General features: G+C 41.1%; 2 protein-coding genes and 1 pseudogene across 4 annotated transcripts in view; 2 read left to right on the plus strand and 1 right to left on the minus strand.

The window, feature by feature from the left end:
• The window catches only part of pick1 (protein interacting with prkca 1), a 99,874-nt gene extending 76,351 nt beyond the window's left edge, over positions 1-23,523 (plus strand). The window contains exons 1-13 of one of the 2 annotated variants that reach the window (XM_083649680.1): positions 14,353-14,489; positions 14,949-15,014; positions 15,207-15,318; positions 15,594-15,722; positions 16,664-16,730; positions 16,956-17,045; positions 17,222-17,275; positions 17,584-17,646; positions 17,740-17,873; positions 18,370-18,462; positions 18,600-18,650; positions 19,097-19,241; positions 21,194-23,523. In XM_083649680.1, coding sequence (XP_083505806.1) covers positions 14,974-15,014; positions 15,207-15,318; positions 15,594-15,722; positions 16,664-16,730; positions 16,956-17,045; positions 17,222-17,275; positions 17,584-17,646; positions 17,740-17,873; positions 18,370-18,462; positions 18,600-18,650; positions 19,097-19,241; positions 21,194-21,468 — 1,254 coding nt within the window. In that variant the 5' untranslated portion in view covers positions 14,353-14,489; positions 14,949-14,973 and the 3' untranslated portion in view covers positions 21,469-23,523. Of the gene's footprint in view, positions 1-14,352; positions 14,490-14,948; positions 15,015-15,206; positions 15,319-15,593; positions 15,723-16,663; positions 16,731-16,955; positions 17,046-17,221; positions 17,276-17,583; positions 17,647-17,739; positions 17,874-18,369; positions 18,463-18,599; positions 18,651-19,096; positions 19,242-21,193 lie in introns of those variants that run through there. The other variant, XM_083649681.1, reaches the window with a different exon arrangement.
• LOC310788516 (interferon-induced very large GTPase 1 pseudogene) lies at positions 216-9,707 on the plus strand (annotated as a pseudogene). The gene is made up of 3 exons: positions 216-293; positions 3,925-6,964; positions 7,860-9,707. The product of its transcript is annotated as an interferon-induced very large GTPase 1 pseudogene (transcript).
• LOC310788628 (galectin-2-like) lies at positions 12,094-13,458 on the minus strand. The gene is made up of 4 exons (XM_083650153.1): positions 13,392-13,458; positions 13,116-13,195; positions 12,679-12,850; positions 12,094-12,265 (listed from the first exon to the last, which is right to left on the minus strand). The coding sequence occupies exons 1-4, from the start codon at positions 13,398-13,400 to the stop codon at positions 12,119-12,121; spliced, it is 408 nt and encodes a 135-aa protein (XP_083506279.1). The 5' UTR covers positions 13,401-13,458; the 3' UTR covers positions 12,094-12,118.
• Positions 23,524-23,838: the final 315 nt, after the last annotated feature.

Below are 23,838 nucleotides of genomic sequence, written 5' to 3' on the forward strand. Positions count from 1 at the left end.
GTAGCTTAGATATGGGTCTATAGTTGCTAAGGAGAGTAGGGTCCAGGTTGGGTTTCTTGAGGAGTGGCTCGACCAAGGCGTGCTTAAGGGAGGCGGGAACAGAACCAGAGTCCAGAGAGCTGTTTATAATGGACAAAATACTGGGGCCTACTATGTCCATGGACTCTTTTAGGAGACGGGTAGGGAGAGCATCAAGGGGGGATGTGACAGTCCTCATGCCGGCCACCAACTCTCTGAGAGTGGTTAGAGAGATGGGTTGGAAGTTAGTCAAAAGAGCCGGGCAGGAGGGCTGGGTAGGAGAGGGGCAGGGGAGGGGGGCTGGGTGGGAGGGGGGGGGGTGGGCAGGAGGGCTGGGTAAGAAAGGGGCAGGGGAGGGGGGCTGGGTGGGAGGGGGGGGGTGGGCAGGAGGGCTGGGTAGGAGAGGGACAGGGGAGGGGGGATGGGTGGGAGGAGGGGGGTGGGCAGGAGGGCTGGGTAGGAGAGGGGCAGGGGAGGGGGGCTGGCTGGGAGGGGGGGGGTGGGCAGGAGGGCTGGTTAGGAGGAGGGGTAGGGAGGGGGGCCGGGCAGAGGGGCTGGGTGGAAGGGGGGGGCGGGCTGGAGGGTTGGAGGGGGGTAGGAGGGGGGGCCATGTAGGAGGGCTGGCTACGATGGGGGGCCGGGCTGGGGGGCTGGGTAGGAGGGGGGGTGGGGGTGGACGGTGAGATGGCTGCTCTGATGGTTTCCACCTTCCTAATGAAGAAGTTTAGGAATTCTTCACATTTAGAGGGGGAGGCATCAGGACAGGGGGCGGGGGGGGGGGGAGGTGAAAGAATTTATGGTCGAAAAAAGGACTCTGGGGTTATGGCAATTTTTGCTAATCACTTCTGAGAAGTGCTTTTCTCTCGCCACCTTAACTGCCTCTTGGTATTGTTTGAGGTGAATTTTGAGGATGTCATAGTGGATCTGCAGTTTATTGAGTTTCCACCTGCGCTCAGCTTGCCTGTTAGCATCTTTACAATGGTCCATCTCAAAGTGCAGTTGATTGCATTCCCACCATTTTCTACAGAGCAAATTCCAAAACAAAAGATCCAGTTTGAAAAGTGACAACTTATCTTTATTGCCAGCTGACAAGTAAAATTCACAAAATAATCATATTAGCTTGTTTAATAGCTCAGCTGGATGACTGGCAGGTAAAGAAGTATGGCCTCTTTTGTGAATGCTGCCACACATGTAACAACTAATGTCTGGCAAAACAAAAAAGCATATGGTTTCAGTCAGTGTTGGGGGTAACTCATTACAAAAGTAACATATTACATATAATATATTACTTTTAGCAGTAACTCAGTAATATAACTTATTACTTATAGGATTTCAGTAATATTATACCAGTTACTTTGTCAAGTAACTCAAGTTACAAATTGAGTTACATTTTATTAAATCAAAGCACATATTTAAAAAAGATACAATAATTTCTTAATCAAACTGTGTGTTTTTATGCAAATAACCACTATAGATGACAATAACAAAGGAAAAGAATAACATTTAGAATTTTGGATGGTTTACACTGACTTCAAGGCGGTTGAAATTCTTTTTCAGGATGTTCCGGGGTGGCAAAGTCATTCTGCTGCTGCTGTTGTTTTGATAAAAGTAATGCAAAAGTAGTGTAATAAGTAATGAGTTACTCTACACCGAAAGTAATATTGTAAAGTAACTTATTACTTTCAAATGAAAGTAACTAGTAATATGTAGTATATTGCATTTTGAAAGTAACTTGCCCAACACTGGTTTCAGTATAAATAAAAACCTATTTACTTCACTCATTTTGTTTAGATGGCACTCCTGTAGCCTGTACTACGAAGCTAGTTTACTGCCTTATCCGAGTAAGTTTGAGTTTAAACCTGGTTTAGCCGTACTACAAAGCAAGTTAACTTTCAATCACCATGGCAACTGACGCTGCAAAGCTAACCTGGTCGCGACCAGGTTAGCTTCAGAGGATAAGATCAAAATCCATGACAGACCCATATAATCGGCTCTCTGGAGTCACTCACCGTTCATATAAGATCGCCATATGAAAAATAGATTGCAGTCAACTGAGAATATAACAAGAAAAACATTTGTGGCTCTGTAGGCTACATAATTAAATTAAGCCTACTTACCACTTTATGTCTTAACAGCTCAACTATGCGTGGAGAAATATGATCACTATTAATCACCGCAGCGCATATCATAGGCTAAACGGAGCCTCAAATGGAGTGAGGGTGATATTCTCCTACATGCCAGAAAAGCCTATACATATAATATAGATGGGATAAATATGGGATAGCCCCAATACTAAATATGCAGGCTTCTTGCATGTTTCAGCTGGAACTGTGTCCTGTAGGCTGTATGCCAATATATGAGCAAAAATAGGCTAGTTTTTATCAATGAAAAGTATGCCCGCATCGTCTCAATTCAGTCCAGCAGTTTTCTCTTTTATATTAGGATATCATTATTATAGCCTATATATGAATTATTCGATCAGTGCAACCACACACACATAATGAGTGATAGAGATCATTATTCATTGAGCATGCTTTCTAAATCTATGGTCTAAATAGGCTTACAGATTGTGGAAATTTATAGACTGAGATTACACATTTAATGTACATTTACACTCGCACAAAGCTGTAGGAGACAGAAATCGCTGATCAAAGTAAATCAAATGACTGATGTGAATACAAGCGGCAGCTTTAGACAGTCCTTCCCCCAACTATATCCAACGCGGATTTTCATTCTGCCATAGGTTACATTAAATATCCGCTAAAATCTCTGATCCCACTGTGGCTGCGCTTTTTCATTCAATGAGGAAATGGGTGTGGAAATGGGTGTGGGCGTGGATCAACTCAGCTGTTCATAATGTGATTGGCTAGCGCACCTCTTTCGCGTGGACGCGCGCGCCATAAGTATAAATCATAATGAAGGATCTCATGACAAACACAATAACGTTGTTTTTGATTCGTTTATTCAAGTTCTAAATAGGTTTTGACCCATGAACCTTACATATATTTACACGGTTTGTATTATCAGACAGACCCTGGCAACCCTCATGCAGCATGAATCAAATGTGGAAGTCATAAAAACAAATGATGTTGTGATAGACGAAGGATCCTATGCATACTCAAGAAGCTGTCTTTGTTTAGTCAATATTTAAGTATAGGTTTCGACCACATGCTGATAGGGGCCTTTTTGAGTTTACATTGCTATCTTTTATGTTATTCTCATTGTATTTTGTTGTTATACATTGTTCATGTCATATTGACTGTATTGTGACTTTGTACAATGTTGTTGGTCTTCAACTTCTCAGTGGGACAAAGCTCAGTGAATTAAATAAAATCACATGTTTCCTTAGTGTGATCCAGTGAGTAAATCTGGTGACATCAAGCACTCAGAGACGAAGGATAAGGCTGAAAATTATGACAATACAACAGTAGCAGAGGAATCTGAAATCGGTTCAAATAAGAAAGGTAAAACCTTCAACTTAATAATTATTGGATGTTCTTAAAATTACTTTTAAATTCAATTTTAAACCTACCAAGTAAGGAAATGCTAAATTGAGAACATGGCACTAACAAGATCAATAATAAGGGAGACCAAATAAAATAATCAATCAATCAATCAATCAATCAATCAATCAATCAATCAATAATGAAAATTATTATAATAATTCAAATGAATTAAAGTATTTATTATAGTATTTATAATAGTAGTAATATTTAATTGTTAGTGGAGATAATCTTTCTGTCCCTCTATTGATGCAATTCAATAGGTACCATAGATGAAGATTCAGGTGAAAAGGATAAGGTAATAAACTATTTGATCATATCTGTGAGATCTTTAGCAAATATTTACTCCATGTCGCATTGCATGAAGTCATATTTTTCTACATGTTTCTTATTTACTTTAAAGGTTGGAAAAAGCGAAAAGATTGCAAAGAATTCTGAAGAGTTCAAGCTGGAGCAACGTAAAAGTGAAACTGAATCACTGCTTAGCAGACTTCATCTTAATTATCAAAAGAAATTGACACCCGCAGATTTTCTTGAAATAGGCCCATCTGTGAAACAGTACAAGGCATCTGAGAGAGATTTGTCTCAAAGTTTTCTACAGAGGTTGATGATGCTGGACTATAGAGCCAGATATATTCCTGTAAAAGAGAACAGTACTGAGGGGAGCCATTCAAAGCATGTTCCTACATCTGATGATGGTGATACAGAAGAAAGTGATTTTTTCAGCACCAGTCCAGACACCAATCAAACAAAACAAACCCATGTTCATCCAATGGATGTTCAAATGGCAGTATTTCACTGCGCAGACAGTTTTCTAAGGCAGAACATGATTACTAAGTTATCACAGTGTCAGTATGCCGTACCTTTGCTTGTGCCTGACCCATTCACAATGGAGATTGAGTGTCCTCTGTGGACACTTAGACAAATAAGAAAGAGCTGGAAGCTGACAGATAACTCAAAAGTTGTCGCAACTAAGAGTATGCATATGTGCAAAGCTGAGACACCCATGGTGTCATTCTTCCGCCTTGGTTCAGTATCAGTGTCTAAATCTCAGCTGATGAACACCTTAATCAATGACCGTCACAGCACTTTCTTTCATAAGAACTGCCCAGGTAGCACCAAATCTCGCTACCTGATGGACGGTGTGGCAGAGATTGCCTGGTACTGCCCTGCTGGGAAACTCAACGATGCTTTCACTGACTGCACTGCCTTCTGTAATCTTCATGGTGATGCTCAATCTAGTGAAAAACAGCGTGACATACTGACTGAAAAGGCTTCAGTCAATGTTGTTCTGTTACAAACTCTGAAAAAAGATCCCATCATATCAGCCCTTTTCAAGTCTCCAAAGCCTCTCATTTGTCTCATTGTTGATAATGAGAGTGTTGCAGTTGAGATGAAGCCAGGAAAATACAAGTTGGGTCTGAAAGACAGAAGCCAGTCAGAAGTATCTGAAGAACTGAAAGGAATCATTAGAAAACGTTTGTCTAGACCATATCTGGCCTTCCAGCTTGAAACATTGGCCAGTGTCCCTGGGATCAGAGTGGATGAAGATGACAAGGTCTGCCAAACAGGCAAATCTGCTGCTTCACAGATACTGAATTTGCTTCAGATGTCGGATGTTTCCACGATCAAAGACACATTTCTCCCATGTCAAGGCCAATTGTGGCATGAGTGGTGCAGAAAAAACAAAGAGCTGTATCATCTCAAAGGAGATCTTGAGAAGGATAAAAGTGAAAAGGAAAAGGAAATGATGCAAATACGACAAAAACAATGTGAAGCTTCCTCCAGTAAACTTGTGCAGTTGTTTATTAAAAACCTGCACGCTCTGCAATCAAATGAGAGAATGTATTTCCTGAAATGGACTGCAGTCTTATTGGATGACCTCTCCACAGACGATATTTCTAAAATTCTCCGCGAATATGATAAAAAGTGGTCTGAGGTCTTGGCTTTGAAAAATAAACATGACAAATCGGATCAGTTAAAAATCAAGCAAACTGAGCTTGAGGAAATATCAGCAAAACTTCAGTCATCAAATTTTGGCTTTGAGCACATCTTCAGGGAAATTGGACAGATCTATGAAGCCCATGCATCTCAGATGAGAGGACCAAAGAGAGGAGCTTCTCTGAAGACTAGAGAATCAAACACTGGAGAGATGAACTGGTCTAAGTACCCTGAGATGGCTGCAGAGCTTATGATAGCAGGACACCCAATGGAGCTGATGGATGGTGATGCCGGTCACGTGCCTTTAACATGGATCAGTAGTCTTCTAGATGAGGTCATCAAGAAACTGGAAGACCAGCGACAGCGAGTTTTTGTTTTGTCAGTTCTAGGCATCCAAAGCAGTGGGAAATCAACAATGCTGAATGCCATGTTTGGGTTACAGTTTGCTGTTAGTGCTGGCAGGTGCACAAGGGGAGCCTTCATGCAGCTAGTGAAAGTGTCAAAGGAGATGCAGAAAGACTTTAGGTTTGACTATGTTCTAGTCGTGGACACTGAAGGACTGCGTGCTCTTGAGTTGGCAGGGAACACCACTCTTCACCATGACAATGAATTGGCAACGTTTGTCATTGGTCTGGGAAACATGACTTTGATCAACATCTTTGGAGAGAATCCTGCTGATATGCAAGATGTTCTTCAGATTGCTGTTCAAGCTTTCATGAGGATGAAGATGGTTAAACTGTCTCCAAGTTGTGTGTTTGTTCACCAGAATGTGTCAGATATTGCAGCTGCAGAGAAAAACATGGATGGAAAGAGACGCCTACAGGAAAACCTGGACAAGATGGTCAAACTAGCTGCTGAAGAGGAGGTACGTGATTTCGATTGCTTCACAGATGTCATTGCTTTTGATGTACAAAAAGATGTGAAATACTTTCCCCAACTGTGGGAAGGAAGTCCACCCATGGCCCCTCCAAACCCAGGTTATAGTGAGAGCGTCCAAGAGTTAAAAAGCGTCATCCTCTCAAAAGCATCAAAGTCTCAAGGAATGTCTCTTTCAAAATTCAAAAGCAGCATTCGGGACCTCTGGAACGCCCTGCTGAACGAACAATTTGTCTTCAGCTTCAAAAACACACTTGAAATTGCAGTGTACAGAAAGCTAGAAGTCCAATATGGGAAATGGACCTGGGCTTTGAGGAGCACAATGTTGACCATTGAAAACCAACTTCATAACAGAATTGAAAATGGAAAACTTGACAAGATTCAGCACAGTCATCTGGTTAGAGAGATGAGAAATTCTCTTGAAGAAGTGGAAAAAGCTATGACAACATATTTTGATGATGACGGAGATAAAGAAATGTTGGTTCAATGGCGAAGTCAATTTGAAAACAAAATAAAGGAGTTCCATGATGAGCAGATGAAAGGAGTTAGAAAAAAACTGGAGGAAGTTATCCAGCAGAAGAATGCTTGCAAAAAGCTAGATGATAAGAAGACAGAGTATCAGGGCCGTAGCCAGGGTTCCGAAATAGGGGAGGTCCAGCAAGGGGAGGCGGATTCGGTGGAAAAAAAATTGAGTTTTTTTTTTTCCTCTTTTTTAGCCATATTTAGAGTAATATATCATTTTAAATCAACATTAGGATTATACTGTTGTGATGTCATTATTCAGTATATTCTCTTTCATGTCACCACCTGCTCAGCTCTCCTGTCAACATAATTGTAACTAACAAACACAAACTGTTTTAGCCAAATTCATATCAAAATGACACCTACAAACACAGGTACACAACCCAAGCCGTACACAACACACAAAGTCATCATCGATAATAAAAAAAACATACAGAGGGACATTTATTTATTCCTGATAGGAACGATTGAAAAATAAAATAAAATATATTATGTTGTTTTTAACTTTACACCACCTCTTTTTGTTACTTATTGGGTCATGAAACTGAAACCATGCATATAGCCACCTGCATACCTGACTTCGGGAGCTTGGCAATTGGCATCATGCATGATTAGCCAGTAGCATCCCAACGTGTCACACAGGTAACATTACTTAAGAGACAGACTAGACACTTACTTTCTTGGTTGTTGCTAAAAAATCTGTCAGTGTCACTCACTGTCTGTCGTTCACTTCGCTCACTGTCTCGCAGCTCGCTCACCTTCAATTATCTCGCCAGGCAGACAGAGAGTCATCACTCACCACCATGCTGCTGCTCTCTCAGAATCAAGTTACCGCGGACGCGGCGTCAGATGACTTCCTGCCTGACCTGCCTTTCGTTTCAAAATAAAAGAGATCCCGTGTTTTTCATGCTTTTCCATGCAGATTGTTTTATTTTTTTCTCTGAAATATTAGGGGAGGTCCGGACCTCCCCGTCCTCATAGCTAGCTACGGCCATGCAGAGTATGAGAACAAGCTAGTAGAAAAGAGCAAAGAGCTTGCTCATTTGTTAAAAGACAAGGCAAAAGATAAAAAGGAACTTGAAAAACAGTTCAACCATGTTTGGGATATGTGGGTTGCCGAGTTAACTGAAGGTACACCTGCCATAAAGGATATTGACATACAAGAAGATGAGTTTGGTATCATTAAAGACCTTGGTATTGAACCATCTCTCATAAATGACCGCAAAAGCTGTGGCAGATACAAAAACATGTCAAAAATAGGAGACTATGTTGAATATGTAACTGTAACCAAGCACCAAGATCTCCTTAACAAATGTAAACAAGCTCAAGATATGGAGAGGGAAAACAGGGAGAAAAGAGAACAAGGAAGAGCAGCCAGGGTATGGGGGACTATCACAAAATTGATTGGATTTGGCTCACAACAAATTGTACACCATGGCTCAAGTTCTTTTCCTTATGAAGAACAAAAACGCATCAGATCCCTCATTGACAGTGTTGAAAAACAGTCCATAGCCATAATCAACAGCAAGCCTGTAGCTACAAGAGGCTACAGTACTGGATACTTGCATGAAGTAGCCATTAAGGTCAGAGAGAAATTGAAAGATTTTCAAACAAAGAGTAAAACATATACTCTCAAGAATGAGTTTTTACTTTACTTTTACTTTACTTTTACTTTATGCCTGTGGCATTGCAGGGAATCGGCTTGTAGAGTCCCACAACAAATCCAAGAGGAACAATGATCCACTAACTTATTTAGAAAGCAAGAAAATGCAATATTACAGCATATTTGCGAGCTTTTGTAAGGGTAACTCATCTGCCGTTGTGCTTGGTGAACTGATCTGTAGCAAACTGAAGGTTTCCACATGTCAGGCTGTCTATGACAAGACTGCCATTGATCTGGCTGGAGAGATGAAGTGCAGTTTCCCACCATTCAGTGGGAATAAGGTGAACTTGGAGAAACACATCTTAAAATCACTGGCAGAGGAGGAAGACTTTGAAGGTTACATGAACTACATCAGGCACCCAAGGGAACAAGCAGAGACTTTCATAGAAGAAGCCGTAAAGAAATACATCTTCACTGAACACAAAGATAAAGCACTGAGTCTACTCAAGAAAAATGCTGAAGAGACAGGGAATCAAGTGAGACGAGCACTGTATACTGCAACACAGGAAGTCAAAACTGAGGGAGGAAACATTAACAAGTGGCTGGAGGAAGTTTCCAGTTCACTAGAAGCTGTGGTAAAATTTGATACCAACTGCTGTCAAAATGTCAGTGATATAAACAACTTTGACTTTCTTAAGGAGGAGATAGAGAAAGGCCTTGTGTCCATAATTGAGGAGATGAGTAGTCTCTCATTATCCAATATGGAGGAATCCAGGGTGAGACCTGATCAAATCCTTATTGATCAACTTTGTAACAGCTGTTGGGTGCAGTGTCCATTCTGTAGCGCTGTTTGTACAAACACCTTGGAGGATCACAGTCCTGCTGATCACAGTGTCCCTTTTCATCGCCCCTCTGGGATCAATGGATGGCACTTTAGCAAAACAGAGGACCTGTGTATCAATTTCTGCACAACATCAGTTTCAAGTGATGGACGTTTTCGACGTAGTCATGATTCAGAAGAGTACATTCCTTATAAACTGTACCGAACTGGTGGCCCCAAGTATGCTAACTGGAGTATCACACCTGATGGGTCTAAGCTGACATACTGGAAATGGTTTATCTGTCGGTTTCAAAAGGAACTGGAAGAACACTATGGGAAACAATTCCAGGGCAGTGGAGCAATCCCCAGTGAGTGGAAAACACACAGCAGAGAGGAAGCTATTAAGAGTTTGGCAAACATGTAATATCTGAGTGACCCAGAGCCAAAAAAACAGCCCTCCTCAATGTAACAATACTCTCATTCCAACAGCAAGAGATTCACAAAGTCTCATGTTGTTTTACTGAGAGATGAACTTGTCTGTGAATGAGAAATGGGAACAGATAGGTGCTTTGACTCAATAGAAACCCAATATTTGTATAATGAACAAGTAAAACAAAGTAATGGAGGGCAAAAAAAAAGGACTGTGGAGGATGCAGTCTTCCTCAAATTACTAAAATCTATTCATTTGGATTCTTCATGAAGTCACCAAGTGTCAAATCCATGAAATGAACATGATGTATAGGATTCCTGAAAATAATGATATATTGCGTGGAAGCAAATGAGAATACAAAACATATAATTCTAAATCATCAGTTTGTTAGCCACAAAGGGTCCGTGTAGAGAGTCATGGCATTTTTTTCTATTCTTTTTTAAGTTGCATTGTTAAGTTCCATGATCAAGGAAACAGAAGTGCAAAGTTGAGCTGAGACATACGTTGTCAGAAATTATGGACTTATATTCATTCATTTAAAATAAGGAATACAAGCAACAATTTACTTTTTTTATTACTTTTTTTTACTATTATCTACAAATGATCATGACATTTTTATATTTTCATTGTTTAAGTTTTAAGAATTGCTCAAATACCTGATAAAGAATTTCAAAAGTATTGCTTTGTCTTTTAATATTAGTACTTTTTATATGTGCAAAGCAGACCTGATCAAACATAAGTGATGAAGGCTGTTATGTTTTGTTATGTCATTTTATTTCTTTAGTATTTAACTTTGCTGTTTTAAACATTTAAATCAATCTTAGTATTTTTCCTTAAGAACACTGCTATCTTTCATTTGTGTGGATTCCTGAATATGGCACTATGGGCCTATGTCTTGGAAGCACATGAGAATACAAAACATAATTCTAAATCATGAGTTTGTTAGCCACAAAGTGATGATGATGAAATGTATAAGACGCAGTGAAATTAATGGGTTTTTTTGCCGTGTTATTTCTGAATTTTAACAAGATGCTTGAGATTTGTGACAATTGTGAAGTTCCAAGATCAAGGAAACAGAAGTGACAAGTTGAGCTGAGACTTATGTTGTCATGATGGACTTATATTCATTCTTTTTTTTTTTACTATTATATACAAATCTCATCTGATCATGATTTGTTTTCACTTATTTTAAGTTTTAAGAATTGATCAAACAACTGATAAAGGACTTGTATTTTAAGTATATTGAAAGTATTGAACTATGTCATGCTTTAACTGTCATTTAAACCATTAATATTAATACTTATATGTGCATATCAGTAAGCCAATGTTTACCCTTTTTTATCAGGAATACAAGCAACAATTTGCTTTTTTATTACCTTTTTACTATTATCTACAAATATCATCTGAACATGACGTCATTTTAATTTTTTCATTTTAAGAATTGATCAAACATAACTGATAAAGGATTTACATTTTCAAACAAATTGAACTATGGTGTGCTTTAACTGTCATTTAAACCATTAATATTAATACTTTACATATGTGCATCTCAGTAAGCCTTTATTAGTATTTTGTTTCTTCTACTTTTTTTTTACTGTTATCTTATCCAGACCCATGAGAGTTATTACGCTGATACACTCACTGAGCTATATTACAGTAAATAGGATACACCATGTTACTGCATGCTGCAGATCTCTCTCTGGGTCTGTGACACTCCCCTCACCAAACTAGTCACGGAATCTGGGGCAGTGATTGGCAAGTGGTGGATTCGCCATTCACCATTCAGTAACGACTTTGCGACCATGGAGGCCCACCCACCCTGAGACCGCCCATCTAACTGGCTCCTGCAACATCGAGCATTTCGAACCACTCTCTCATTGGTGCTACAACCTGTCACTCATTCAATTTCAAACCCCCTAAACCCACCCTCAAATTCCATGCTGTGGCTGTGAAGGGGCACAGAGTGATTTATGCAGTATGCGGAGCGCAGCGATATAATGTAATATTTGAGTCTGGGGAGAGAGACTACTGTTATCTATCACATCTGGAAGAATTGATCAAACAACTGATGAAGGCTATTATATTTTGTTATTTTATTTGTTATGTTATTTTTATGTTATTTTAATTCTTTAGTATTGAACTACCGATATGTCAATGTGGTAAACCAATCAATACAGTTGACAATTCAATGACAACCCAACAAGATCACTTGATTTTAAACATTTTATGTTGTTAACATGCAGAATGGGAATTTGTGAAATAAAATACATATTTCAGATCATATCCCTTGAAAGCACTGATCTCTTATTGATTGATCTTTCTGATTATAATTGATAGTATTATCATACATTGAACATTGAACTAGACTGATCAATACAGCATGCATGTGTGAAGATAGTTGTCTCCTAGCATATCTTGAAGGAGGTGAGTTTGAAGTCCCCTGTGATTCTGATGTAGCTGATGATGTCCATGCCCTCACGGTTGGGGAACTGGACTTCCTGTCCATCAGGAAGCTCCACTTCAAACATGTCTCCAGCCAGCTTCAACACAATCTACAACAAGAAACATGTTCATTACAATAACTTTATGGCAAGAAAGTGTGGCACTGTTTAATACAATAATTCAATGTCAGTCCCCACCTCTAAAACCCTCTGCCCAGAGTTATTTACAGATCCCTGTCAATAGACTGTTTTCATAGCAGCCATTTTGACATGTCATAGCAGGGGAAACACAGGTGTAACTAATGTTAATGATGGTTCTATTCCATTTAGGTGTTCCAGTGCCATTCCAATGACCCGCATGTATAATACCCAATGACCTGGAATACCTAATGTTATTAGTTCCACAAATATATGCATCACCACTTAAGCTGTATAACGAGATGCTAAATGATCCAAAACCTCCACAGTACTTCTCATTGTGTCACCACCTACACATCATCTCCTCCTCCATCCGGTTGTCTCACCTTGACCTCTGAGCCCCTCTGTAGGGGGTTGTGTAGTTCTCGCTGCTCATCTCCCCAGCAACCAGCAGTCTTTGAGTTGCACACAAGTACAGCTCCATCATCGTTGTCATGGAAACGTGGGTTAAAGTGCAGTGCCAGCTCATCTGTATCACAGCCAAGGTCAATCTGGAACCTAATCAGATCAAGGATTAAATGTGTATGTGTGTGTGTGTGTGTGTGTGTGTGTGTGTGTGTGTGTGTGTGTGTGTGTGTGTGTGTGTGTGTGTGTGTGTGTGTGTGTGTGTGTGTGCGTGTGCTGGCTAAATAGAAGAAACATGAATGAAAATACAAGTCATACACACAGGTCTCTACAGTAGGCTATCTGCTAAGGTTTTAACTAACGTGCTCCACTTCCTATGAACGTCTTCATTTTTCCTGTAGGCGTACTGTAAGCTTACCTGTCAGCATCATGCAGAACTGTCCCCTTCAGTTTCAGCTGATCTCCAGCTCTCAGATGCACATTCTTCATTTCAAGTTCCTGCAGGTCAGGGTTCCAACAATGTTCATTTGAAAATGTGAGGTCATTGTTCATTTATGATGGCAGATTACAGTAAACTATATGCATAGTAACAGTATGCCATTTTTTACACAAAAAAGAGTATATTACAGAGTGCAGACGCACAGTTCATTCAGATACAGTAAAATAAAAACAGCCCTAAAGTAGTTAAACTTACCATGCTCATTTTGGCTGCTGGTGTTGAGGAATAATCCTGGTGGGAGCAAGATGGTCTTCGGTCCAGACACTCCTGGAAGACAGAAAGTGGTTTGATCAATTTCAACTCCTTATTTATACGTTGAAGCCAAAGGGGTCAAGAAAGGAATGTGCCTGTTAGGGCCTAATCATCATGATTATCAAGTAGCCTATTCAGTGCAGACAGAGCACTTTCAACCACTCTGTTCATTCATTGCTGATGAACTCACTTTGAAAATTGCCTCCTTGATCATTGAGTAAACTAAACTGTGAGTAATGCCACTTTAAAGTGTTTCAACCAACTCATCTACTGTTGTATCTGAAAGGCTTTGTCTTTTTATGGCCTAACCCAGCGAGCATTTTTCGGTTGAAAAGACGTTTAAAAAACGTTTAGGGTCAACGTTGAAAAAACGTGCAAGGAAGGTTTGAAAGTGAAAGTTTTTTCACCCACTATTTGCAGACGTTTATTGAAGTGCTCGCTGGGAAGGAAGTGGTTCTGGGTTCGGGGACCCCCAAGGGTCATTGAGGGGGTTCCAATGCCTCCCCAGCAAAGAAAGGGAATAATTTAGCTTCCCTATAACTCCATCCCTAAGTAACACAATGACAAGATCATGACTATTTTTGGTCATGGGTTTCATACACTGTAATAAAACATCTAAAAGCACAAATCTTATCGGATGGGGGACCCTGGGACAAAATCGTAATCAAATCAAATCAAGTCAAATTAAATCAAATCAAATCAAATGGGGTCTTAGTGTGTCCGTTTAGAGGTCCTCCTTTATGTGAAAAGGTTTGAGAACCACTGTGTAAAGGAAGAATGATGCCTTTATACAACATATCTAAACACAACAAGATTGATCAAGATTGATTTATTAATTGCATGACATTGATTTATATTTTTTCTGACGTGCATTTCCGCTCTCTCTGACAACAATGGCGGAAGTGACGGAGCAGTAAACAGAGGAGCTGTCAAATGATCCAGAAATGAAACATCCGCGGCTAAAGGCAACATTTTAAGATAGATATTTTGCTTTGTATGCATATCAGGGGACATTTACATGAGAATCGCTTCGTAATAAAGGTAAATCTGTGACTATTGAACCCCTGTGCTATTCAACCGCAGTTTCACCTGCCACTGTAGCTAATAATTAGCCAGCGTTAGCAATCAATTTTCTTGCTAGCTAGTATACGTCACCATTTGGAAATGTTTCAGATTTAACTTGTGCTTTCCAGATTGGTCCATGCATGCAATCATATTACACCTTCTTTCGCTTACTAATTTCACTGGCTAACACATTAGTTAAGAAGCAGTAACGTCACCAGCTGTTTGCCCACACAGTATGCAGCAACTAGGTTAGCAGCCTGTTGTTCCCTTCCCTTTTCACTGAGCAGCCCCAAAATAAAAATGGTTAAGGCGAGCGCAGCTACAGTAGTTATCACTCACTGGCTTGATAGCAGCTATTTTATTTTTTGCTTCATTATGTCAGTTCTCATGTAAACATCAAAGTCAGATGTATGTAACATTATGGGTTTACCACAGGTAGGAGTGACACTGTCCGGCAGCAATGTTAACAGACATGGACTATGAGTTGGAGGAGGACAAGTTGTAAGTCACAAGTATATTTTTCCTTTTCATGATGTGGGCCACTCATCATCATCTGACCTTTGCCCTCGTCACTATTGGTTGTTTATTTTAGTAATTGATGAATGATTCTACTTCTGCAATTATTGTAACTTTCCCAATTAAGGTGTTGGCTAAATGCGTGAAATATTAATGTAAATGTTGTTTCCTAAACAGGGGGATACCAACTGTACCTGGCACCGTGTCTCTGAAGAAAGATGGTCAGAACCTGATAGGTATCAGCATTGGGGGTGGGGCACAGTACTGTCCGTGTCTCTACATTGTACAGGTAGGTGCAGTCTGACAGCTTTGATTATATCAGTTTTTTTTATTGACCTGTGTCAACACATGCCTATCACATTGCAACACATTATTCACTTCATGGCCATGTTAAGTGTTTTAGTCTCAGTTTCTGCCATTGTTTGGCATTGATTTAATACAGTGGTGATATAAGCCCATATTTGATTGAGTCAGGGGAAGTATCAATCATCAATCAGCCTTATCATTATCAGTATTACTGAGAGTCATTAGTACCTTTTTAATCTGGCCTCTATTGTTTCACAGGTCTTTGACAACACCCCAGCAGCTCTGGACGGGACGCTGGCAGCTGGTGATGAAATCACAGGGGTCAACAGCAAACCTGTGAAGGGAAAGACAAAGGTGGAGGTGGCCAAGATGATTCAAGCTGTCCAGGTACACAGGCACTGGGGTTGGAGTCATACTCCACAGTCATTTATGTTTTTTAAACTATATTCTGTGTGGGTACACACAATACAGATTGTGACCAATTCCATGCAGTCTTAGATATTTAGTGGTTGAAATGGGTGATCAGCATATTGGAAAGTTAAGATCAGTCACCTGCCAAATGTAGGCAAATGTGTTACTCTGATAAGTTTGTTTAACAAGCACTTTGGTAAACATACTCTTAAAACCAAATTGGCTGGTCCAACAGTTCCATGTGAATTTTGGAAACCACTAGACATCACTGTCAAGGATGAAAAACATTCTTCCTCACACCTGGGCCTAATTAGTCACATGTCAATTGTTGTATGACGTTTAGTATAATATTAAATATCCACATTATCTAATGACCCAAATGGAAACACACAAAAATAATGAAAAATTACTCACAGTTGACTGCAGTGTTTATAACATGCGTCCCACGATTTTGGATCTATCAGTAAATTGTGCAGCAGTATGACTATGGGTGCAGTCTCACCATCGGACAGTGAAGAAGAGGGACCGTGCGAGAGAGGTCAGGACATCCGACAATAGGCCGCAGTGTGCGTCATAACGTCACCCATGCAGAGTGGCTGTGTTGTTTTTGGGATGCATTGTGAGCGCACAGGAGGTTGCATGACTCCCCTCATGCTGGATTAGAGAGAGGGTCCAATGTGGGAATTAAGGGATTAGATTGTGGTGCTGTTGCCCCTAACACTGCACATGGAATTCATTAGGTAGCTGAAAAGTTCACACTTCACAGATGACGAATTTTACTTGTTGTTTAATGTTTAATAACACATAATGTTGTACTTCTGAAATAAGATGGATAGAAAATGATTTTGTTCTCTGGGTGGTCTTCCATCAAATGCAGTACCGTATATACAGTAGATGTTCCTCTTGTGTTTTTGCAGGGAGAAGCAACAATCCACTATAACAAACTGCAGGCAGACCCCAAACAGGGGAAGTCTCTGGACATAGGTAACTGCTCCAACAGAGGGATAATTGAAATAGTTTGGCAGTTACTATAGACTGGGTTTATTAAATGTGTTTAGTATTACTTTTGAATCATTATTTATATTCATCATTACTTACTATAAATGACTTGTTTTAGCACAGTATCCCCCATTAATAAATGAAAGCCATTGCAACCTTTATATCTTTATGGAGAGGTGTGTTAAGCACAGGTTGTTCTGTGTGTTTCAGTGCTGAAGAAAGTGAAACATCGTCTGGTGGAGAATATGAGCTCAGGCACAGCAGATGCTCTTGGACTCAGCAGGGCTATTCTATGCAACGGTGAGATTATAGTCTTTCATTATTTTTAAAATAATAAATGTATGTCATGTACTAGTTGTTGTGGGGGTTTTTTATTAAATATTTATACTATAAGAATGTGCTGCTGCTAAATTAGAAGCTTATATCTCAAATTTTACTCTCACTTGCTAATCATTTGAATTCATTTTACTTTACAGATGGGCTGGTCAAGAGACTGGAGGAGTTGGAGAAAACAGCAGAGCTCTACAAAGGTAAATTGAAAAAACAAAACAGTTTGAATCAGCTGGTTCTGTTGCAACCGATAGACTTATCATTGTTCTGGCCTTGATTGTATGTTACGGTAGTTTACTTTCCCTCTATACAACAAGTACTGTAGCTTTAGTGTGGCAACTCAGAATTTACTCTCTACTAAGTTTTGTTATCTGAGAAGCAGTAACTTACAGAAATGAGGTAACTTGTCTTGGAAAAAATACTTGATATTCTCATCATCAGACATAACAAACCATTGTGAGTAAATGGAAATAATTTTCATTTAGTTTCCTCCTCTGCTTCCTTGTAGGGCTGATGGAGCACACAAAGAGACTGCTCAGAGCCTTCTTTGAGCTCTCCCAAACTCACAGAGGTGAATGACCCTGCTCAAAACCAACACGTATAGCAAAGTATATGAATAAAGTCTCAGTCATTTGATATTTGATCGTCTTTCTCACTCCTCCAGCGTTTGGGGATGTCTTCTCTGTCATTGGAGTACGAGAGCCCCAGGCTGCAGCCAGTGAGGCCTTTGTGAAGTTTGCCGAGGCTCACCGCAACATTGAGAAATACGGCATCCAGCTACTAAAGACCATCAAGCCTGTGAGTGCAGGTTATCATTCAGCTACTAAAGACCATCAAGCCTGTGAGTGCAGGTTATCATTCAGCTACTAAAGACCATTAAGCCTGTGAGTGCAGGTTATCACAATCACAATAACTTTATTGATCCCCGAGTGGAAATTGAGTCATGCAGAATGCAAAGTACAGAGAGTTGTAGAAAGTAGAAGAAAATAGATTCTAGAAATGTGGAAGTACCCAGAGACAGTCCTCAATATATGTTGCTGACCTAATATGAAGAATGCCCCAACGGGTTTTCAACAATATTAAATTATAGACTTGGACATACTGTGTCTCTGTTCCTAACACGGCTGAAAACTGGGTCTCTTCAATGTATATGTTTATTGTACTGTACATAAGAACAGGGATAGCACAGCTTTTAGAACCTGTTCTGTTTTGGCGTGCGTCTGTCTTGTATGGACTTTGTATCATTTGACATCAAACCCATGATTAATCATAGTGAATGTATCTTGTTGCACAGATGCTGCATGATCTGAACACGTACCTTCACAAGGCCATACCAGACACCAAGCTCACCATCCGCAAGTACCTGGATGTCAAGTTTGAATATCTAGTAAGGCCACACCACTGTGTACTTTGTTTGTTTGTTTGTTTGTTTGTTTAGTGTGGCATCTCAAGTTTTCAATCGATGAAAAACAGCTGATAAGCAAGTTGAATGTTAATCAACAGATAATCCTTTGTGTCTTTCAGTCATACTGCCTGAAGGTGAAGGAGATGGATGACGAAGAATACAGCAGTATCGTGAGTAGACGTTGCAGTTCTACAAAATGTGAAATGAAATAAATGTGCTATACTGTAGGATAAGACATCGTTTTTGAATTACATTTTAGGAGCCATGGTTGGGTATTGCACACAAAGATCGTATATACGGAAGATGAACACTCCAACTTACTTCATTGACAGCAACATCCACATTTTTCTTGTCGCCAATTCTCAATGGCTTCCTTGTTTTCCTCGGGAGTACAAAAAAACTTTAACTGGCGATTTTTCACATTTGTTGTCTGCACAGCCCACACCACACAACAGCTTTTAGATATGTTTAATTCAAGGAATATGACACTGGTGTGTGGAAGTGAACGGAGCTTTTCCCCTGTGATGGGCGTGGCCAATTTCATGCAGTGTCTCTATACATAGATTGCATGTGTCGTCTAGTAGTTTAAGCATTCTCTATACTTTTGTTCCCACAGGCCATGGGAGAGCCCATGTACCGCGTCAGCACTGGTAACTATGAGTACCGCCTGGTGCTGCGGTGTCGGCAGGAGGCCCGTGCACGCTTCGCCAAGATGAGGAAGGACGTCCTGGAGAAGATCGAGCTGCTGGATCAGAAACACGGTCTGTTTTTTCCCTTTCTCATAGTTTCTCACTGTTTCTACTCTGTCAGTTCATCAGCAGGTGGAAGCTGGTACCCACAGGAAATGGATAGGTCAGCTCTTTACAGTCAATTTCTACTTATAGAGAGCCGCAGGGATGACGTATTTTTGTAGTCAGAATGCGGAAGTCCCGGACTTCCTGGTTCTTCACTGTTTCTGTCTATGGGATTTTTCAATGGGTTTTTGCCGCGATGCTTCTAATAATCTCTCTGGGCAACGCTGGCTTAATCAAACGCGAACCAGAGTTCAGTCGGATAATCTTCACACATAAGGACCACTTTCATGAGTTTTGTAGCGTAAATGTGAGCCCTTGAAGTAAAAAGCTCGAGCTAAGCTAATCCAGAACTACATACACACTGTCGCATAGGCTTCCACGTCACGTCAGCACTCAACCTGGACTGTTGTTGATGTGCACTGATTACCCCGGGCTGAACTGGGCTGAACCAGGTCAGGGAAAGAGAATTTCCGTGTTCGTCCTTTGAAGTGGTGACGTTATTGACGTATATATCTATATCGACTCAACAGTGTAGTCTCATTTAGCCGTTTGCTAGCTAGCCGCCCTTTTAACGGCACGTAAAAGCTTCAAAACTCATAAAAGTGGTCCTCGTGTGTGAAGATGATATTACTAAACACTGGTTCGCGTTTGATTAAGCCAGCGTTGCCCAGAGAGATTATTAGAAGCATCGCGCCAAAAACCCATTCAAAACTCCCATAGGCGAAAACAGTGAAGAACCAGGGCTGTTAGCATCGATGATTTCCGGACTCATTCCTGCGGCTCTCTATTCACCTTAAATGTAATCTGTGTGTTCTCTCTCTCTCTCTCTCTCTCTCTCTCTCTCTCTCCCTCTCTCTCTCTCCCTCTCTCTCTCTCTCTCTCTCTCTCATTGTCTATATCTATCTTTGTTTCAGAGTCTCTGTGTGACTGTGCCTACCTGTCACTAGATTATATTAACATCTACACCCCCCCTTTTTTTCTTCCATCCACTCCTCCATTCCCCCCTGTGCCTCCCCTCTCCCTCCTGTGTCTCCCCTCTCCCTCCTGTGTCTCCCCTCTCCCTCCTGTGTCTCCCCTCTCCCTCCTGTGTCTCCCCTCTCCCTCCTGTGTCTCCCCTCTCCCTCCTGTGTCTCCCCTCTCCATCCTGTGTCTCCCCTCTCCCTCCTGTGTCTCCCCTCCATCCTGTGTCCCCCCTCTCCCTCCTGTGTCTCCCCTCTCCCTCCTGTGTCTCCCCTCTCCATCCTGTGTCTCCCCTCTCCATCCTGTGTCTCCCCTCTCCCTCCTGTGTCTCCCCTCTCCCTCCTGTGTCTCCCCTCTCCATCCTGTGTCTCCCCTCTCCCTCCTGTGTCTCCCCTCTCCCTCCTGTGTCTCCCCTCTCCATCCTGTGTCTCCCCTCTCCCTCCTGTGTCTCCCCTCTCCATCCTGTGTCTCCCCTCTCCCTCCTGTGTCTCCCCTCTCCCTCCTGTGTCTCCCCTCTCCATCCTGTGTCTCCCCTCTCCCTCCTGTGTCTCCCCTCCATCCTGTGTCCCCCCTCTCCCTCCTGTGTCTCCCCTCTCCCTCCTGTGTCTCCCCTCTCCATCCTGTGTCTCCCCTCTCCATCCTGTGTCTCCCCTCTCCCTCCTGTGTCTCCCCTCTCCCTCCTGTGTCTCCCCTCTCCATCCTGTGTCTCCCCTCTCCCTCCTGTGTCTCCCCTCTCCCTCCTGTGTCTCCCCTCTCCATCCTGTGTCTCCCCTCTCCCTCCTGTGTCTCCCCTCTCCCTCCTGTGTCTCCCCTCTCCCTCCTGTGTCTCCCCTCTCCATCCTGTGTCTCCCCTCTCCCTCCTGTGTCTCCCCTCTCCCTCCTGTGTCTCCCGTCTCCATCCTGTGTCTCCCCTCTCCATCCTGTGTCTCCCGTCTCCATCCTGTGTCTCCCCTCTCCAGTCCAGGACATTGTGTTCCAGCTGCAGCGCTTCGTGTCGGGCATGTCGCGTTACTACGACGAGTGTTACGCCGTTCTGAAGGAGGCAGATGTCTTCCCCATTGAAGTGGATCTCTCGCGCACCATGATTAACTACGGCAGCCAGTCCCACTCCTACACAGAAGACGAGGAGGAGGACGAGGACGAGGAGGAGGAGGGTGGTAGAGGAGAGGAAGGCGGAGGCGGCGCAGGCAGACAAGCGGAGAATGGCGCTGAGAAGCTGATCGATGATGAATGAGAGTTTGCTGTGTGTGGTGGTTTTCCTCTGGATCTTAAAGGGACACTTCACCGAAAAACACTGCTGATTTATTTTGCACATGATCTCACACATATCAGAAAATGGTAAACCATTTTGCACACATTCATTTAGTTTGACAGTTGTTGAGAGTTGACTTGAGTTAAGTGTGGACCAGTGATGTCATCACAAGACTGGACACAATGAGTCAGTGCCTTCTGATGACATCGCTGGTCCACACTTAACTCAAATCAACTCTCAATAACTGTCCAACTAAATGAATGTCTCCAAAAGTGTTTCCAGTATTGGGATATGTGCAACATAAATCTGCATTATTTTTAGGTGAAGTCTCCCTTTAAGTCTACCTCTCACTAGCAGCTCATCTCCATGCACTCACAAAGCAGTGGTCTTGGGAGTAGGGTGTGGCAGTTGAAATGGTTAACACTGTGTTGACACACTGGACTCCAGTGGAGTATACTACTGAAAAGTGCTGCTACTGTATACCACTGTATATCGGTTTGTAGCGTTTCTTCTATACATCTCAATGATGTACAGTATATCATCTTAAAAAACAATTTTGCAATTATCTTTTACTATAGTAGATTTAGGATTCGCTCAGAAAATAGATTTCCTGCTTTTTGACGTTAAAGGCAGTTTCAAGTCCTCCAGACATTAAGTCATTGGTAAAATGAGTGTCAAAATTACAGAGTAACAGAAGACGACTTCATTTTACTCTGAAGGCTGTGGAGTGGTTTTGGTGCTTCACAGTAGGATTATATGCATATGGGGTGCACCACCTTCCATCATGTTTGAATTAAATCTGATGGAGTCTGGGCTGTATTCCAATGTGCAAAACATTGTGGATTGTTAAATGTATACCTTGACATTTTCATTTTTCATTTTCTTTGCCAGTGACTTGTCACATTATTGGGGAGAATCTACAATTTGTTTTCCAGCTACCTAAAAAGTTATTTCTGCGAATGCAGGCATTTTCTCCACATTGTAACAAATGACAATGGTAAATTTGAAATAGTTACTGAAAATTGAAAGTTTTTTCAGCTAGAAATATATCACAATGACTGAAGCAGATACAGTATGAATCTGTTCATAGATGGAGTGTTGTTACATGCTGCAGTTTGTCTTCTGTCTGAACACTGGCCGATATGTCTTTTCCACTACGCTTCTTTTCCAGCTCCAGCACCTTTTCTTTGTTGTTTTTGAAAGGGAGAGAGCATGGACACTTTTTGCTTCACACGTAGGCATCCCAACACTGCTGCTGCACCCCAGCATTTTTATTTATTTATTTTTAACCAGGAAAAGAAACCTAGTGGACACACACCCAGACAGAGCTTTGTCACTCTGTGGAAATGGGTTGAAAAGCATAAACACTAAATGTAAAGTATTTAAAAAGGGAACAAGTGTGATTTTAACTAAATTTGAGTTTTTCAAGACCTAATGATGTTTTTGTTGATATTCCAACTGAGTTGATATTCTTTTTGTCAACCTGTATTTAAAAGTTTTGAAATGTAAGTGTGATTTCTCTGACTATTTGGAAGGACCTTAATGATTGTTGAAAACATATATTTTCTATTTTGATTTCCCCCCCCTTCTCTTTTCTGTGGGTGAGTGAGACTAATTTGTCTGTGCTGATCTGGGATCAGCTTGTACATTTTCATACCCCATATTCAGTGTTGGAAAGCTGATATTATCACTAGGGGGCAGCATCACATCAAATGACCTTCGAGCTCTGCACTTTGTTGAATAACCGAGTGTACTTGTGTTCGTGGGGGGAGGGGGTTGTTTTTGTTTTTCCCAAATACCTAATATATTCAATAAAAGGGACCTATATTGTCTGTTCTATCTTGTTTACACAGCCCAGTTTATAGACAACTATATTGGCTTTGATGGAAGAGACTTTTATCTATTTAATGATGGCAAAATGGCACATTTCTTCTTTTCTGTATGTGTACTACAGTCCATGATCTGTACCCAATAAAGCATACTAATACTAATTAGTCTATTTTAAAATAAATATCAATCAGTGAGATTGTACACATAAGTAATAATAGACCAGATTTTATCAACATTTTAACTTAAGAAGCTAAAGGCATTTATTTTATATTAAAAGCATATACAATTCTATTTTTTAATGTGTTTAATCGTTTGTTGAGATATTAAAAAACAAATTTTGCAATGAAAATCTTGAGTTGTCTGAGAAATGTAGAATTGCTGTTACAGTAACTCTACTGTGACACTGTATTTAATAAATACCCATGCGACATGTGTAAGCTGCATCAGAGCCCCAGTGGCCTAATGGATAAGGCACTGGCCTCCTAAGCCAGGGATTGTGGGTTCGAGTCCCATCTGGGGTGA

Source organism: Poromitra crassiceps (assembly GCF_964638095.1).
Source record: "Poromitra crassiceps genome assembly, chromosome: 13".
NCBI lineage: Eukaryota > Metazoa > Chordata > Actinopteri > Beryciformes > Melamphaidae > Poromitra > Poromitra crassiceps.

Bases quoted from the DNA above. Each gene is read 5' to 3' on its own strand.
- LOC310788628 (XM_083650153.1), bottom strand. The intron at 12,851-13,115 runs GTAAGCTTACAG...TGATCTGATTAG, and splicing joins GTTCTGCATGATGCTGACAG to GTTCCAGATTGACCTTGGCT. The intron at 12,266-12,678 runs GTGAGACAACCG...TTCTTGTTGTAG, and splicing joins AGAGGGGCTCAGAGGTCAAG to ATTGTGTTGAAGCTGGCTGG.